This window comes from Vicia villosa, linkage group LG1 (genome assembly GCF_029867415.1).
Source record: "Vicia villosa cultivar HV-30 ecotype Madison, WI linkage group LG1, Vvil1.0, whole genome shotgun sequence".
Lineage (NCBI taxonomy): Eukaryota > Viridiplantae > Streptophyta > Magnoliopsida > Fabales > Fabaceae > Vicia > Vicia villosa.
Genome location: NC_081180.1, coordinates 133,189,194 through 133,207,622, shown reverse-complemented (window position 1 = coordinate 133,207,622; position 18,429 = coordinate 133,189,194). Strand labels below are relative to the sequence as shown.

Genomic DNA, 18,429 nt, shown 5'->3' with positions numbered 1-18,429 from the left:
GACAGGGTGTGTATTGATCTGACGAGATATGGTTTTTCGGAGACATTTTTCCGACTTCAGAGTCGCCCACCTCAAGACCCATCTGAATGCATCATTTGTATTGGATATCTTAGATCGCTCCATTTTGTTCAGGTTTATTTGAAATCGGGTGTCTTATTCCAGCTATGTCAGTGGAGTGGACGACACATTTCGCAAAGGAGACGGAAAGTTGGTCAGATCACTTTTTGGAAAGGAGGAAAGAATTCACGAAGTTGATGGAGATTGAAAGAGAATCAAATAGGGAGAAGTCGAAGAAAGAACTGATTTTATATTTAAGCGGTGACAATTCGTTCGATATATTTTAAATGTAATCGATCCATTATTTGTATGTATTATCGCGCACTGTAAATTCTATACGATTCAATACATATATGATATTTCGATTCAACATTTTACCACAATTTACTTTTACCGATTTAATTGTTTTTACATTTCCATGGTGTTGATTCTGCCTAAATAATTTCTGTTTCTGGTTCTGCATAATTCGGAAATGCATATCCGAAATGTTTCCTTAAAAAAAACATCAAGGAATATTTCAGAAATGCATCTCCAAAAACACCATTTTGTTAAGAAAAAATAAGGGGTGAATCCAAAAGTGTATATCCGAAACATGTTTTGACACATGATAAGAAATCTTGGGACCAAATTGCTCCAAATTTTCTATAAATAGGGTCTCTAACCAACTCTTCAACTTCACACACCACAAATAAGAGATATGTCTATAACTCAAACATTTCAAAAATACATCTCCAAATTCTAAAGGTATAAAGAAAATTTCGCTAGAGACCCCTAAGAAGGTTAAGAAGTTTAAAAAAAAGATCTCAAATTTATTTGACTTAATTGTAATTTTGGTCATATTATCCTTTTTTTTAGCTTCTATCCCTTATTTTAATTTTCTTTTTTAAAGATTTTAGTCTCTACAAATTTGAAGACATTCTTTAATAACATGAAGCTCACATTGAGGACATGTTCAACATAAATTTTAAATAAAAACAACTTTTTTGGTGAACTGACACTGACGCATCATCAATGTGAACGTGATGCCATTAAAAATTATCTTCAGATTTTATTGGGGAACTAAAATCTTAAAAAAAAAACTAAAACAAATGAACTAAAACTCTAGATTTTAAAATAAAGGAACTAAAATCCAAAAAAATCAAAATTGCAATTAAGTCAATTTATTTATTTTGAAATTGGTACCACGGGATTCACCTTGTAAAAATGGCTTAATTTGAGTAAATTTCTTTTTCCTAAAATAATTAATCAAACCTAAACTTGCACCTAGTGTCCAGAAAAGAAATTCTAAGCATACACCTAATTATTTTTAAATTGCAACATATTAACCAAAATCGGTAAAACTGACAGCAGCCTTGCCTTTCAGAATTTCATGAGGCAACCATAGCGAGTAATGAAGCTTTGAAAATTTTCATCCCATCTGCCACTGGAAATAAACAAAAAAATAAAGGGAAATAACTATCTTTCCCCTTTTTCTACTTTTATTTCCTATTTTCTCCTTTTTCTTTCTCTATAACCTCCATTCCGGCGGAAAAAAAAAACCAAAGACTGAGGTTAGTTGAAATTGCAAGTGCAACCTCAGACAAACTACAATTTACAAGTCAATAAAAGGTTAGGCGGGTAAATAATCCGTCCAAATAACCGATCACCTAGGGTGGTTGGGTTTTGTGAATTTCTTCTAAGAGAATTTGCGTGATTGGGATCTGTTCGGCTGCTGGCTTACTGTCAGTAAGAATGCTGTACAGAGAGTTCAATTCTTCTGCATTCGCCTTTTTAAATAGGCTCTTTACTGCTGCAACAGTTCCAATGGGTGTATGCGGATTCATGGGAACCCCTTGATCGTTCCCACCTCCACCATTCACAGTGGTCTGCCCAGCTTGTGAAAGCTGCCCTTGAGGCCGAGAGAATGGCCGAGAGTCCCAGTATTCTTTACAAACTCGACTTCGATCTAGTGCCTCAATAGCCTGATGAAAGAAGTAGATACATTATCAAAAATGTATCCAAGGAAATAAAATCAAATTGGCATTACAAAACTAACAACCCAGATAAAAAACAAGAAAGGAGTTTACAACCCTAAAAGGCTAAAACACCAGGTTAAAAAATATTATTCACAGGTTAAATGACTGAAACTTCGTATTCATGCACATGTCTGAATAAACAAAACTAAGACATATCTGAAATCCATATGTCTGTAAAACAAGTGCGACACTTTTGCATCAATAACCCCTCGTGCTGCTTTCTTAATATATGAAACTGGTTTTTTTTTAATAAGAAATTAAGGCTAACAAACTCCCACTTTCCTTCTTGACAGGTCGGTACAACATATTTTTTGGCCTAACCCAGAACCATTCTTCTATATGCATTTTAGTTCAGATTGATAAGATATGAATATCAAAGTTGGTAATTAATAAGATAAATAATTACTAATAATGAAAGAAAGACATAGTAAGATGGTGGATCAAATTTTAAAAAGAAAAAATTGGAGCCTAAGCAAATGCTTTACATGTCACCCTTTGGCACCCCCTACTTTTTCCTTTTGTAAGGAAATTACCAAGAGCATGCATGGTTTGTGGATTTTCGGCGGATCATAAAACATGTTTAGAAACATACTGGGTTGCATTTTTCAAAAATGTTTATTGTTACGTCCCTAACACCAGTATTAACTGCAAAGGATGTAACACTAATAAAAATAATACTTGATTTTTTTTACCAAATAAATAATTAATTGATATTTGACCGTGGAAGGTGGAGCCGTAGAAGAAACAAGAATTAATTTAGAATTACCATCCAGCCCATGTCATACTCAAAAGAAGCACTTTGAGCTATAAATGAGTTTTGATTAATAAAATTACCTGCACTATTGCTGGTGAAGAAAATCCAAACATTTCAAAGCCATCAAGGCTTCCAGGAGGATGTAAAGGAGGAAGACCTTTTTTTCCCAGCTTATGTTGTTTTGCTATCTCTAGATTCACTCTCTCTCTAACCAGATCCCAGCATTTTGTTGCTGACATATGAATGAAGACCTCATTTGGACTATTCTCCAAGGAAACCTGGGATGACAACCAAGATTTAGTTCTTTTACAAATAACCTATTTCCAGTTCCAGCCAATTGAATCACTCACTGATTCAAAGCTGTCCTCTCAATGTACAGAGTAATTTTCAACTAAAAGCTAAGAAGCAAGGACACGGCACCAACACGTCAACACCGGTAATAATTTGAAAAAATAAATAAATTGAGGTTAATCACGAGTGTCGGTGTCTGGCACGCCTTTTTCAGAGGTGTCCATCTAAAAAAGTTTAAAAGTCTCAATTTTGATTTTACAGGAAATAAGTCGTCAAATATGTTAGACATATATGACTGCTACTAATGAAGATAACACCAGACCACAACAGCTTGTTCATGTTTACCTCTCGACCCAATTATAAAAATTAGATACCCATAATGGCCTGTGATTGAACAATATCCAAAGGGCCAGAAGATTCTCTATAACATTAATGTCAAAGGGAACAACTTCTGAAAACAAAACTTTGCTTTAAATACTCAGTATAGACATGAACTGAAAAATAGGTGAGCCAAGAATCTTCCATCAAATTTTTCCCACATAATAAGGGCTAAACCTCAAGCAAGATTTTATGCAACAAAGGAATTTACTTTTTCAGCACATGACAAATTTACAACAGAAATATGAAATGCTTTTCAAGGCATACTGACAAAAAGTACGTACATTAAGACCATTTGCGTGACAAAAGGTTGCAATTAAACATAATAAGGCGAAAGTACCATAAATAGAGGCGAACCGCGTCCAGCATCAAGAATTTCTGAAATGTAGTAACATGTACTGCATGGATCTAAGACATTTATATAACGAACACGGCTTCTAAATCCTGCATCAATTAATTTCATATGCATAAATACACAGCTTAAAAATTCAATTAATAATGACATAGACATGCAAGTAACCATAGGCCAAATATACACACCCTTTGGAAAAATAGCCTGACTGCTGCACCATGACTTTCCAGAAAATACAATTCCAAATTCCAAAGGCTCAACATTGCAGTTGATACGACGTACAACCTTTGCAATACGGGGACCTTTCTGACGGTAATTGTTTGGACCACACGAGATGTTTCCATTAATAGCTCTTGCATTATCTGCTACATTAGATTTAGAAGTGGAACAACCACCTAACTTCTCATGATTATCCTCGCTCATAGCCTTAATAGTGCCAGAAGGCTGTGGTTTCAGAGGGCAAACCTCCAAACTTTTCAAACTTTGATCACCTGCCTCTACTCTTGCAGAAGCTGGAATGTTCCTTACTGATTCTGCACCAGTAAGACCTATATGAAAAGAAAGATCTACTGGGGTAGAAGGTAGATTTGGTCCTCTCTGTTCACGAGGTTCTTGTTTCACATGCAAAAGCTGAGTAGAACACGAACCCGGATCTTCACGAGGCAACATAATAGCCTCCTTCTCACCCACCACAGAAGCACCTGTCAAAGGGATGGTCAAGCTTTTATATTCTATATCATTACACAGGCTTGCTTTATTTCTAGAACCAGCAAGCATTTGAGGAACCTCCTTCTTTCTCTTTGAATCAGGCATCTTCATTTCTTCATCCTCATCATCACTAAGAAGTATGATATCATCAGATCTACCATGTGAACTTTTCTCATTTTCTTGTTGAGCTAGAGGCGGAGATAAAGCATATGAAGAATCCTCTTCATTTAATTGACAAACAGGCGCATTTGGCTTTGATTTGCAAATAACAGATTCTTCTTTAATAACACGGATTTTACTATTAGCTATTTCACATGTAGGTTTAGAGCTATTAAATATTGATAGTTCCTTCGTGTGACTCAAAGGAGACACAATTTCTTCTGATTTCGTCTGTTTAAGATAGCTCTGATCCTTGCTATTTGCTGAAGTTGCTTGATCCACTATTGAAGCATCTGTCAATTGAGAATTGTCAATAAATTTATTTGATGGAAGCAAAGCCATCTCTTTATTCATATTGACCCGGGAAGAATGAAACGAGTTGGATGAATGCAATTTCAATCCCTGAACTACTGGTTTTTTATCAACTGAGACATAAGAAGTTAGTGCCAGCCCAAGATGTAACTTTGCCCATCTGTAAACTGCACTTAATTTTCCTTCCAATGCCTCAACAAGAACATTTAGTTCACTAATATCATAGCGAAAGAGGAAAAATTTGGAGTTCCAAGAGCATGAACAAAATTGCTTTGCATGATCCAAGCAAGAATATCTATCTGAGGAACAATGACAGGCAGCAGCAGATAGGTGTAAATCAAAAAAGCAGATGTTACATTCCCTCTCACTTGCAGCATCAAAACTACTCTCCATTTTTAATGCCTTTGAAGAACTGCAAAGAAATTCCCTTCTTACTCGCTCCATCTCAACACGTGCCTAGGGGAAAAAACATTAAAAAAACACATTAAGAGAGTATTCACAAAGCATAACCCTCTATGTTTTCATTCAGAATTCAATATTGATTTGAATACTGTGAAGTCAAAACCATATTTTATTTTGGCAGCAAGAGGGTGGAGGGTCACTCATTAGTCAGGAGCATCAATTTCAATTACTCTGAAATTGTAATTGAAGGATAATGTTTACTTTCCCCTTAGAATTGTTAAGAGATGTGGTTGGACCTAACACAATCCTACAAAACCGGCTTGTAGAGTGAGGATTGTCTCCACTTATAAAGACATGTTCAGGCTATATATTGTCCGATGTGGGACTCTTAAGACACCCCCTCACGCCCAGGACTGGACATCTGGAGCATGAAAATAAATGGTGGGTGGCCCGATAGTGGAAACCATAACAGGTGACCCACCGGATTTTCAACGAGGCTCTTGATACCATGTTAAGAAATGTGGTTGAGCCTAACACAACCCTACAAAACCGGCTTGTAGGGTTGAGGATTACCCCCATTTATAAAGACATGTTCAGGCCATAATATTGTCCGAAGTGGGACTCTCAGCAAGAACTTTTAGTATTAAAACAGGATCCACAAATTCAAAGCAAATAGAACAAAAATTCTGAAGTTTAATTACAACTTTAGGGAATTAAGATATGTTTCCATTAATGAAATTAAGTAAACTAAAGGATCCTTTTTCATAAATCGGGATTTTTCAATTGTCACCCCCAATGGAGACAAGGGAAAAATAATGAGTTGGTGACAAATACAGACTGTGGCCTTCAAACGACCAACCAACGCATGGCATCCAAATGGACATGATAGAACAGGAAAGAGAAATGACACCATAAACCAGTACAATCAGAATAGAATACTCAAGAGGTTAAATAAAAAAATATAATTTATAAGAACAAAGTATCAGAATAATGCCTCTTTCCACCTCTATTCCTTTACCGCGTAAAGTGGTTAACATTTTACTGTCAATTCCTGGTTCCGGAATATCTTCCAAAGTTATAAATTGAACATCATCTGCACACATCTTTTAGAGTAAAACAATTCTCGGGCGGGTATCCACCAAACTACAACTTATCGGTGAGTTGATCAAGGCCTTAACAGAAAAATGGTTAGAAGCTCGTTTCTTGCCAGTGCCCTTACTTCCAATAAAATTGAACCCATACTCAGTAAACAGGCATGTGAATTGACCAAACTTTAAGTACAATGGGCTCTTGCATGGGAGGCACGCCAAATATATAAAATCATAATTGGGTCTCCACCTAAGAGCTTAAGTTTTAAGAAATGTCGGTGCTTGACAACTGTAGACACTGATCAAGTTAGATACAAAACAGCCATGAGCAAGTGGTTGAGAGTTTGATCCTTAGTACCCCATTTTTCCAAGTTGAAATGAACTTCACCAATGCAGCATTGTTTACAGTTCAAGCCTAAGGCAATCTTGAATGAAGGTGACAGTTATATATAAAACTATTTGAGATACTTCACCTAAATAATTTATATTTTTGGGCGAATTGATCAATGACATTCAGAAATTACTGAATTTATACCTAATTTTTTAATTATATTATAGGTGAAAGATTAATTATGTCATGAGCAACTATCTTGAAAGCTTGAACAGTTAGCGGATGACATAATGATTTTATTTTATATCTCTAACACACGGCTTCACTTAAGAGCCCTTTGGGATTGAAGCATGGACAATGCATAGGGCCACCCACCTTACACTGAAATTCGACTTTTAATTAGATGGACGTGGTTGAGGGTTGAAATTTAGGCAACTTGATCATAGAGTAACCAAAAAAACTTCATTAGTAGTCCTAAATGTTTAACAGTGAGTGTGCTTTTAGAGAGAGTGTAGGGATAGTACCTATAGTAGAAAAGATGGTGGAAAATAGACTTAAGTGGTTTGGACATGTTGAGAGAAGACCCGTAGATTATGTGGTAAGCATAGTAGATCAGATGGAAAGAAGTCAAACAACTAGAGGTAGAAGACCTAGAAAAACTATAAGAGAAGCTATTAAGAAAGATCTCGAGATTAATGATTTGGATAGAAACATGGTCCTGGATAGAACATTATGGCGAAAGTTGATCCATGTAGCCGACTCAACATAGTGGAATAAGGCTTGGTTGTTGCTGTTGCTAGTTCCACGACTCGACAGGAACTAAAAATACCCCGTTTATGTATTTTACAAACACTCTAAATAAATAAACAAATTTTTATTGAGTTTGAGAGTAAAATTAAATGTGTGATTTTTTATAGAAACTAACATATTTAATCCTTACAATTTCATAGTTTCAATATTTATTTGATAGCATGGGAAAAAATGGTTCTTCCATTCCATACCCACTGAACTGGAGGGGCAGAGAAATATGTGTTACATGAAATGGAATGGAATACAAATCATCAAATTCCATTCCATCCTACTTAAAACAATTCAAACAAAACAATGGAAACTAGTCTCATTTTACTTAATGCTACTTCATTACATCTCTTTCTGGCAATCCAAACATAGCTTAAGATGACTAATATGCTTTACAAGGTGGCTCAAACAAAACTACCTAACCATAAACTGCATTATTATGGTCATGTCATAAATTAAATAATTAAATGAAACCATGAATAGTATCCCTTTATACAGAATTTTATGGAGAAACAAAATTTACCTTGAATGATTTCGCCAAAAGACCATCCTTTCCACAGACATCTTGCCATTTTAGATTATCCGAAGTGTTTTTCTTCAGTAAAGCAAGCTCCCACTGGGCTCGTACTGCTTCCCTAGCAGCCCCAAGCAATAGCTTATCATGAGATATGGAAGTCTTGCGCCCCTGCTCCCGGTAGAGCTCTATAGCAATATGTCCATGGGGCAACCAGTCAACAGGAGCTACATTAACAGCCTCAGCACAGTTGAAGCCACAATTGAACCCAGAGTGGTAGGCTCGAGGAAATGTCAGAACAAAGTCCCCGGGGTTTTGGACACACCTATAAACTGGCACACCTTTAGACTTAAGAATAGAAGGAGAAAGTTGTGTGACCTGTAAACAAAAGATAGAAATTCAAGTTTCAGATGAATATGTCAAAAAAACGAAGCATGATCATCCAAGAGAGATATTTGTCTTGCTCAGAAATGAAATATAAACGAAGCATGATCATCCAAGAGAGATATTTGTCTGCTCAGAAATGAAATATGAACATTAGTTAAAGATAGAGCCTACAAAGGTTTTATATATAGAGTGACACCCCTAACCTTACAAGCCGGTTTTGTATGGATGAGTTAGGCCAAAATCTAATTTTAAAAGTTACCGAACTAGCAAAGAAAACAAGCATAGGAACAGTAGCATGTGAAGCGAGCGAGTAACATGTGATTAGCAACATCCCGATCAAATGAATCTTGACAGTGGTAGAAAAACTTTCGCTTACCAGCTTATGAAGCAAGTCAGGTTGTTCTTCAAAAAGTTCAGGTAAATGCTTTCGCATGACCTCTTCCAATTTGCACGCATCTTTTGCAGGGACACCATACCACATTTTTGGAGCACCCCAATGCATATAATTCAATGAATATAGATGGTGATCTTCCACATGCTGCACCCACAATTAAACCATAAAAAAAAGGTAAAGTGACTCTTAAAAATAAAGATGCTAGGTGAGCAGTCTCTCTTGCTCACACAAACATGCATGCGCACACATAAAAGTTCAACAAATGCCACTCAACGTACACCAAATAGCTCTGATGTAGTTTAATAAGAAAAGCAGTGCAAAAGGATGCCAACTGCATGGGTTCCTTATTCTCACCATAAGAACATCCATAGCATCTCATCTCACTCAAAGGGACAACAATCTACATTCTATATAGATAGGACATACTAACACAATATGCACAAGCATAAAGTCCTATAGACAACAAATGCAAGGCATGCAAATGTATACTAATAAAGATAAAGACAAATATGATTGTATAATGTACACGCTTTACAACAAAAATAAGGAAACTAGTTATATGAAAGCTAAAAGAATAAAAATAATAAGAAAATATATATGGCACTAAATACATTAGGTCTCCCTAAAAACAGACTATTTTTTCTTGAGTAAAAAAAAAAAAAAAAATAGGAGATACTTGTAAAGTACACAAGTAAATGAACTAACTATATGAAAGCTATGCAAATTAAAAAAAAACATATATATATATATGACACTAAATATATTATATTATTATTCACCCTAAATAGGAGATACTTTCTAACAGGTAATGTATAAGCATGAGTTGACAGAGCTCATGAAAGGTGTGCTAGAAAACAAGGAAACAATGTTGTCCTTACCCAACAAAATGAGGAAAAGCACATTCCTATATACAACCATGGCACTACAACACCAGATATATCACTGGTTTCATAAGAGAGCAGAGATCCAGGTAACCTTGCAAAGTTATTTAAATTCCAGCCAGATTTTATGTATTGATCATATGAACCAGAAACTTGACTAGACTTGCTGGGAAAACCACTCCCAAAAATCCCAGTTTCCAGATCAGCTCCATAAAGCACCTAGAAGTATATCCAAAACAAAATGTAAGCAAAGGGTCATATACAAAGTGTAATAATGATATGCAAAATTTTCATAAAGCAGCAATTTATTAAGATTATATAGAAAGTTACCTCAATTTCTTCAGTAGGACTCTCGACCATCCGCCAGTATTCACCCTCAATGTTCTCCACAGAAGGATCCGAGGTACCATTTAAAATTGTTGTATTAGTACTTGGATGAGATAAATTATCATTTCTGAAGTAATTGACCTTAAACTCGTCTGCATATCTCTTAAATGTTTCCAAGGTAAACTCTGGGCCGGGTTCAAACCCAAACGTTTCAGCTTCACAAAATACTGCATTAGTGTCTGTTCCAGTGCCATTATCTACTCCCATTCTTGTGCATCTCCTCTTCCTTTTCATATTATTTTGAATCCTTGACTTCTTTGCCCCTGAATTACGATTCTGAAGTTTGTCAATCCTCTGAACACGAGTAGCAAATTTAGAACCCTCCCATATACTTTTTTCCTTGAGAGGACAAGGGGGTTTCCATGAACGAGGGGGAACAATACGACAAATTCCATATGGTTCAGCTTTTGAGCGAATACTTGATATATATTTCAAAGTATCTTGAAATTCCTGGAAAGAAAATTATGAACGTTAGAAATCGTATTCTACAATAAAGCTAACCTGTTGAAGTAAACATATAAATGGCGGGTAGAGAAGGGGACTCAAATAAGCCACAAGAAAAGAGTGGGACCTCTTCAGTGGGGTAGAAAACAGGAGCATCCTCGAGATGAGGCGTATGAGCATCTTCTGGTTTCCATCTGGCAATGACCTGCCAGAAACTTCGGTTGTCAATTACTCATCAGGAAATATAATGCCCAATAAAATAAGCTTTTTTGCAAATTGTCAAGGTAAAAAAGAAACTTGTGTTTTAAATGTTTAATATACTACAATGACGGAACATCCCAACTCGTAAAACTCGGTAATGAAAAAATATAATTATTATGATATTATCATATGCCAATATTAATTAATTAATATTAATACAATAATAAAAGAAACATAAAATAATGGCAGCCGATTTAAGTAGTGACAGGTCAGATTTAACTCATTAATTAACGAAGATAATAATATTAATGCTAACAGAAACAAAGCACCTTTTGGCAATTACGGCAATCTGGACATCCTCTAACGACTCCTTTAGGAAGACAAGGTCTCGAGGAGAAATTCTGCATAAATATTTGTACGTAAAACACTAATCAGGAGTACACTCTTGTATGTAGTTACTGGTATACATTGCAATAAAAATTAAGACATCCAAAAAAAAAAATATGAATCCACATGAGACTGACTTGATCATGCCGCTCAGAATCAAAGTCTTCATCAGAACCGTTCTCACACTTTCCATGGTTAATCCATGGTCTTCGTCGAAGGGATCTAGAAACCTTTGCAGTATCACTAAATTGAACACCATTTCCAACCGGAGTTGACTGTGATTCAGAAGCACTTGTAGAGGAACTCGTCAGATTTTTATCATTTTGTTTCTCATTCTCTTCCACCCTCTTCAGTGCGAAAGATGTATATGACTCAAAACCTGGTGGAACTGATGGGAAATCATCATCTTCTTTAACACATATCCGCATAAGCTCAGTCCCCATTAATGACCTCATACAAAAGGCAATAAACAATAATGTCTCTGATTTGTTTTCCCTGTACGAATAAGTAAGTTAATATAGCACCATAACCTACACATTTCACAGACACACAGAAAACATCGATATATGTTCTATTAAACTTACTTTGATAAGAAATGTACTTATATGTAATCTTCGTCGGGTCTCTAAATTTCCACTGCTTATGACAGCTATAAATGAAATCGATAGAACCTAAGTCAAGGTTCTGAAAGCTCTGTAAATAGCTGGAAAGCACCAATCTGAAACATGGCACAACGAACAAACAAAGAGCTAGGTCAGTTAAAGTAAAGCATTTGCATGCAAATAGTATCGTAATATTCCGTACTTTCCTTTTATAATTTCATCAAAATCACCATCCTTACTCTTGTCAAACAAAATCATTTTCAATAATGTCACATTCATACAACAGAATTGCAGATAAGAAAACAAAATACATATCAAAATTTCAATCAGCTATTTATCATTCTTGTTTAATCAAGTATGAATTGAAAAACAAAGTTACAAGCAAATATAAAGAAAAAAAACATCATCTAAACATACATTATGACCTAAATTTTTTATCTCTTTCAACTTCGAATATTTATCTTCCCCATCCTTTCACCAATTCTAAGGACACAGAAGTACCAGATCTTTAGACTTAAGTCCATTGTTAACATTTCAACAACCAGATCATGAGATCAGAAGTTCAAAACAATTCAACAATCACTAGATCTATACAAAATTAGGTACCATTATATTTTCAATCAAACCTAACAAAATAGCAAAATAATTATAAATTCACTACAAAAATATAATTAGAAATTGTTGAATTGAATGATTATAGACCTAGAAAAAATTAATTATAATAATAATAGATTAGTCAACAATATTACTATAATCAAGCAATTATGTGGTAATTATAAAAAATCCTAACAACAAGATCGAAAATCCATACCCTAGGATGAGATATCTAAAGGAAATCGTGAAGAATTGCGATGTTCTATTGTATGGTTGAATATATGAAATAAGTATGTTGTTACAATGGTGAATCCGTCAGGGAAAATAAAAATAGGGATGAATTTGAAGTCCTGTAGATTGGTTCTGTGAAGAACAAGGAGCTTGAAGAATTGAAGTTTAACTGCAAATTTACAAACCCTAATAGGATATAGATGAAGAAGATGATTAAAGAAGCAACATGGATAAATCTACATCCTCTTCATTAATGTCCACTTTTTTTTATTTTTTTTTATTTCTTTTGGGTTTTTTTAATTTATTTTTTTGGTCAATTGGAGTGAAAATTGAAATACTGAAAAATGTATAAAGTAACTGAGCCCAAGGCTATTTTGGACTTTTCAACTGTTTTTGGGCTTTATGTATTGTGAAATTTAAAAAATTAAGGCTTAATTGGAACTTTAGCCTCCTATTTTGTCTTTTTTCTTGATTTTGATCCCTCTATTTTAAAAATCATTATTTTAGTCTCCTTTTTAAGTTTTCTATGCAATTTTCGTCCCCCTATTTTACTTTTTTCTGCAAAATTAGTCCATATTCCTGTCTTTTTTTCAATAAAAAACTCAAAAGGGGGACCAAAATCGTGGTTTTAAAAATGGGGGAACTAAAATCGAGAAAAATACAAAATAGGGGGAACAAAGTTGCAATTAAGCAAAAAATTAACGAGATTATTTCTATATTTGGGTATAGAATTTGGACGATTTTTCAATCCACCCATAAATTTCTCATACACCGCGCGAAATTTCAAAAATATCCTCAATTTTTGTAGATATCTTCAAAAATATTTTTTAAAAAAAAAATTTGAATTTTTCCGTTGATGCATCTATGCAAACGTTAAAATATAACTCTCTTTTTCAACCCCTTCCGTAGATACATCTACGGAAGGATTTCATGAACTTAATTAATTTGAGAATTTCCTGATTAATTGAGAAATTAATTTGAAAATTTTTCAATTAATTTAAAATTTTCTAATTAATTAGAAAAATCTCTAGCTTCCGTATATATCATGAACTTAATTATTTTGGAATTTTTTTAATTAATTGGGCAAATTCCAAAAATTATTATATTTTAAATTTTTTGTAGATACATCTACGGAACCACATGACATTTTTTTCAATTTGGTGGTGCGTAAGAGACTCATAGAATGAAAAATTATTTGGTTAAACCATGATATAGCGATTAAAGACGTTGATGTAAGATCATCAAAAATAAAATACAAAAAGGAAACAAATAATTTTTAAAAAGAAAACTATATACAAATTTGTTAAGATTTATATATAACTAAAAAAAAGTTATATAAAACTATAACTAAAAAATTCAAATTTCTTAATATATTTATGTACTAATATAAAAAAGTCATTAATATTTATAAATCAATTATTTGACAATAACAAAAAGTTATAGACAAAACTCACATGATTCTTAATAAATCTTAGACGAAATATATTTGTCGTCTAAACTTTAAAACAATATTTTATATTTATTTAACTCAATTAATATATATTAATTGAGTTATTTTATTCCTCCAAAATTAAATTGTACTGTGTATGGTTTTTGTTTTTATTTATTTATTTAATATTTTTAAAACAAACAAATCTAATATATAAAGTGGATATTTTTATATTTATATTAATACATAAAAAAGTTTGAAAAAATTAATTTGAAAATTCTTTATTTGACCATGAGACTATTCTTATCTCTATTTCGAGTAATGGATAAAAGAAATCTTTTGTATTAAATTTAATTTTAATTCTAAATATTATTATAATATTTATGTTTTTTTTACCAATGAAAAAAGGAAAAGAAAATAAACAAAGAAATTATCTAGAAAATAAAATCTCACTAGCGTCAGCTAGTAGAAGAGTGGTGATTTTTACAGGAGGTTCCACAAAAGAGCGGTATGCCGCATCATTATTAGCCCCATTTTTGCTAAATAGTCGGCACAATCGCTCCTCTCCCTAAAAGTATGAAATATTTGAACTCCTCATTTTCTAGTGAAAATCTTGTTAATGTTGTGGAGAATTGTGACATAGTAATGTCAAACACTAACCGACTCTGAGATAAGTTTGATAGTAGAGTTGAAGTCAAAATAACACAACAAGTCTTTGATGTTAAGTTCCCAGTCCATAAGCAAACCATGATATGGCGCCACCAGCTCAGTGTGAAGGGTGTTGGAATACCAATATTACTCGCAAAATCGTGAACACAAGCATCATTAGTATTTCAAATCAACTCACCAAAACTCAAGACATTAGAATTATTGAGACTACTGCCACCAACATTCAAAATCATTTTACTACCTTTGTGTGCATTTCGTGTGATTGTTCTCGTTGGATGAGATATATTATGTTTGAGAAAACAATTACGAGACAGATTAGCATAATTCATTGTGATGAGTTTCAAAATATACGAAGATATCACTTCATTAACAAGACACAATTTGTTCCTAGCACGCCACAACCACCAGCAAGCAACTGATAAGATAAAGTCATCATCGATGCCATGTTTAATCCAATCATATAAAATATCTCCTTGGAAGAATGTTAGGTCTAGATTTCTAAAAGCGAGTAGCAAATTCACAATCTCTCAGACAATGTATAGTCGTCGCAACGTTTTGATCGCATATAGGACAGAGATCTATCTAGAGCATACCACAATAGCACAACATCAATCTCATAGCAAGGGACTTGTATAAAGTCGCCCAAAGGAAGAATTTCACCGTCCAAAAGGACTTACGTTTAAATGTTAGTTTTGATTATTGGATTAATTTGATATTTCTAAGGCAATTTACTTGTATAAATTATGGGTTTACATATGTTTTTTATTTTCAAATAAAAATTTAATATGTACTTTTTTATTTATCTCTAAAGCATATTAGACGATGAATAGGATTATCAAAGTGGGTCCGACTCGACAAACCTATTTTGCCCTATTTTTTTTGTAAAGAGTTTAGATTTTAAACATGCGCCTATGAAGACAAGTTTTCAACAATTATTTTGTGTTTTCATGAAGACAGGTATATCAAGATAAAAAGTATTATCAAAAAAGGACAAAGTTATAAGTTCAGAGAAAATTATGGAGACAAGACTTGGATCATAAGCAATCTTCAAGATAACATGGACTTTATTGAATTAATCTCAACAATAAGGTACAAGTTACAATTAAGCTTTGTATATTACCATAGTACTGAAAAAAAATCATGCATCCTTCATTTTTATGCATTCAAACTCATCTTAAAACTTTTTTTTACGATATATATATATATATATATATATATATATATATATATATATATATATATATATATATATATATATATATATATATATATATATATATATATATAGTCATTCATTCCAATTGATAGAGTACATTGTTGCAATACAAATTAAAAATTGCCAAAAAAAAAGGATGAATTGGCAAACAAACTCACAACATCCATGTTAATAGCATAAAATGGCAAATTGCATATGCCAACGAATATAACTATGACTATATTAAAATGTCAAAAATATTCATGCGTCTGGATCTGTAGCGTTAATGGCGTCAAGGTCAAAGATTGGATGTGCACTAGATCGAAACTCATCTTTCAACCTTAAACAAATGAACATCATACAAAGACGAAAAACAAAATACACCGCACAAAGACGGGAAATAAAAACAAACAACGATGCAAAAAAAACAAAAGAAACACTAAATATATGTGAAAATAACTTATTTAACTAATAGAGAAACAAGAACGATTTGGAGGGGTGTTTTGGATCAAAATCGATCCTAAATCACCCCTCTCTAAGAGATAGAGAAGAAGAACTTTTGAAATCATGTGGTTACAAACTGATTTTCACATTTTTAATCAGCTGAAACCGATTACACAATTTTTTTTAACCGATTACAAGAATGAAAACTTAGCATTTTTGGAAAAAGCTTCAGCTGTAACCGGTTAACCAAACCCTGTAATTGGTTACAAGTATAGGATTTTTTGAAAATATTCTTTCAGCTTCAACTGTAACTGGTTACGGAAATGTGTTAATTGATTACCACTGAAGTAGTGACACTTTTTCATCTTCAATCTGATTCCAACAATTTCCAAACTTCATCCATCAATCATGACAATGATTCATGATATTATACTCTTTTCAAAAGGTATAATTCAATTATAAATAAGTATAGGAAAATATGTCGATGCTTTTTATTGATTATCAACCTGTAATATATACAGGAATTACAAATATATAATAGGAAAACTAGTTATGCCTAATTATACCTAATCAATGTAAATATTCTTTGACTATTATCTCATAACTGTACAATATTTGTTCCAAATATAGAGTGTATGTTGTCATGTTCTTTCACACCCCCGCAGTTGAAGCGGGAGGTTGGCGTACGCTTAAACTGTCTCGGAAATCTTGAAAGAGTATTAAGAGAAGCCCCTTGGTGAATATAGCTGTAATTTGATAGCGCGGGGGAACATGCAAGACGCGTATCTGTCCACGAGCTACCTTTTCACGTGCAAAGTGAATATCCATCTCGAAGTGTTTTGTACGTTGATGTTGAACAGGACTCCCAGAAAGATATATGGCACTAATGTTGTCACAGTACACCATAGTAGCTTTGTGTATCGGACAATGTAGTTTGAGAAGTAGGTTACGTAAACAACATGACTCAGAGACGATATTGACAACTCCACGATATTCGACTTCAGCACTGGATCGAGACAATGTGGGTTGACGTTTGGACGACCATGATAGCAAGTTATCTCCAAGGAAAACACAGTATCCAGAGGTAGAGCGTCTAGTGTCGGGGGATCCTCCCCAATCAGCATTTGTGTAAGAGATCAACGATGTAGTGGATGATGGATAGAGATGTAAACCATAGTGACTTGTTCCCTGAATGTAACGCAAAATGCATCGAAGAGAGTGCATGTGATCGTACATGGGGTCATGCATAAAAAGACATATCTGTTGTACCACATATGTGATGTCAGGTCTCGTGAAAGTGAGGTTTTGGAGAGCACCGACAAGGCTACGGTATAATGATGGGTCTTCATAGGGAGTGTTAGTCTTGGCGCTAAGCTTCGGTTTAGTGTCAACCGGAGTGGGACAGGATTTGCATATTAACATGCCTGCTTGCTCAAGAATTTTATCTGCATACTTTTTCTGAGATAAGAACAAACCACCATCATGTCGAGTAACTGCAATACCCAAAAAATAACTTAGTGGTCCCAAGTCTTTCATAGCAAATTCAGAACTGAGTTGTGATATTATAGACTTGCGAAGATCATCAGAAGACGCAGTGAGAATGATGTCGTCCACATGAAGAAGATATGCCATGTGTGTATCTTTCCGGTAGATAAAAAAAGAGTTGTCTGACTTGCTTTGAGAGAATCTGATAGAATCTACATAATATGCAAATCATCTGTACCATGCTTTGGAGCTTGCTTGAGCCCATACAAAGATTTTTGCAGACGGCAAACATGATGAGGAAGATTTGGATCCTTAAAGCCCAAAAGTTGATGCATAAACACTGTTTCTTTGAGTTCACCATGTAAAAAAGCATTCTTGACGTCTAACTGATGAATTTGCCATGCTTTAGATAAGGAAATACTGAGTACTATTCAGATGGTGGCTGGTTTGACAACCGGACTAAAAGTCTCTTCACAATCTATGCCAACTTGTTGACCTTTACCTATAAGTCGGGCTTTATGCCTCTCAAAAGAACCATCA

General features: G+C 33.9%; 1 protein-coding gene across 1 annotated transcript; it reads right to left on the bottom strand.

Moving 5' to 3' along the window:
* Positions 1-1,357: 1,357 nt before the first annotated feature.
* Positions 1,358-12,946, bottom strand: LOC131644238 (putative lysine-specific demethylase JMJ16). Its single transcript, XM_058914679.1, has 13 exons — positions 12,654-12,946; positions 11,825-11,958; positions 11,378-11,735; positions 11,183-11,254; positions 10,780-10,857; positions 10,152-10,658; positions 9,819-10,040; positions 8,923-9,084; positions 8,169-8,537; positions 4,036-5,482; positions 3,836-3,939; positions 2,907-3,104; positions 1,358-2,018 (listed from the first exon to the last, which is right to left on the bottom strand). Exons 3-13 carry the CDS (start codon positions 11,693-11,695, stop codon positions 1,704-1,706), a joined length of 3,792 nt encoding a protein of 1,263 aa, XP_058770662.1. The 5' UTR covers positions 11,696-11,735; positions 11,825-11,958; positions 12,654-12,946; the 3' UTR covers positions 1,358-1,703.
* Between the last annotated feature and the right edge of the window lie 5,483 nt (positions 12,947-18,429).

What these genes read in the sequence shown, in the direction of transcription:
- LOC131644238 (XM_058914679.1), bottom strand. Translation starts at nt 11,695, where the DNA reads ATGAGGTCATTAATGGGGACTGAGCTTATGCGGATATGTGTTAAAGAA. An exon ending in TTTTGGCGAAATCATTCAAG is followed by an intron (nt 5,483 to 8,168) that starts GTAAATTTTGTT and finishes TTTTTCCCCTAG; the next exon opens with GCACGTGTTGAGATGGAGCG. An exon ending in TCAGGCTATTTTTCCAAAGG is followed by an intron (nt 3,940 to 4,035) that starts GTGTGTATATTT and finishes TAATTGATGCAG; the next exon opens with GATTTAGAAGCCGTGTTCGT.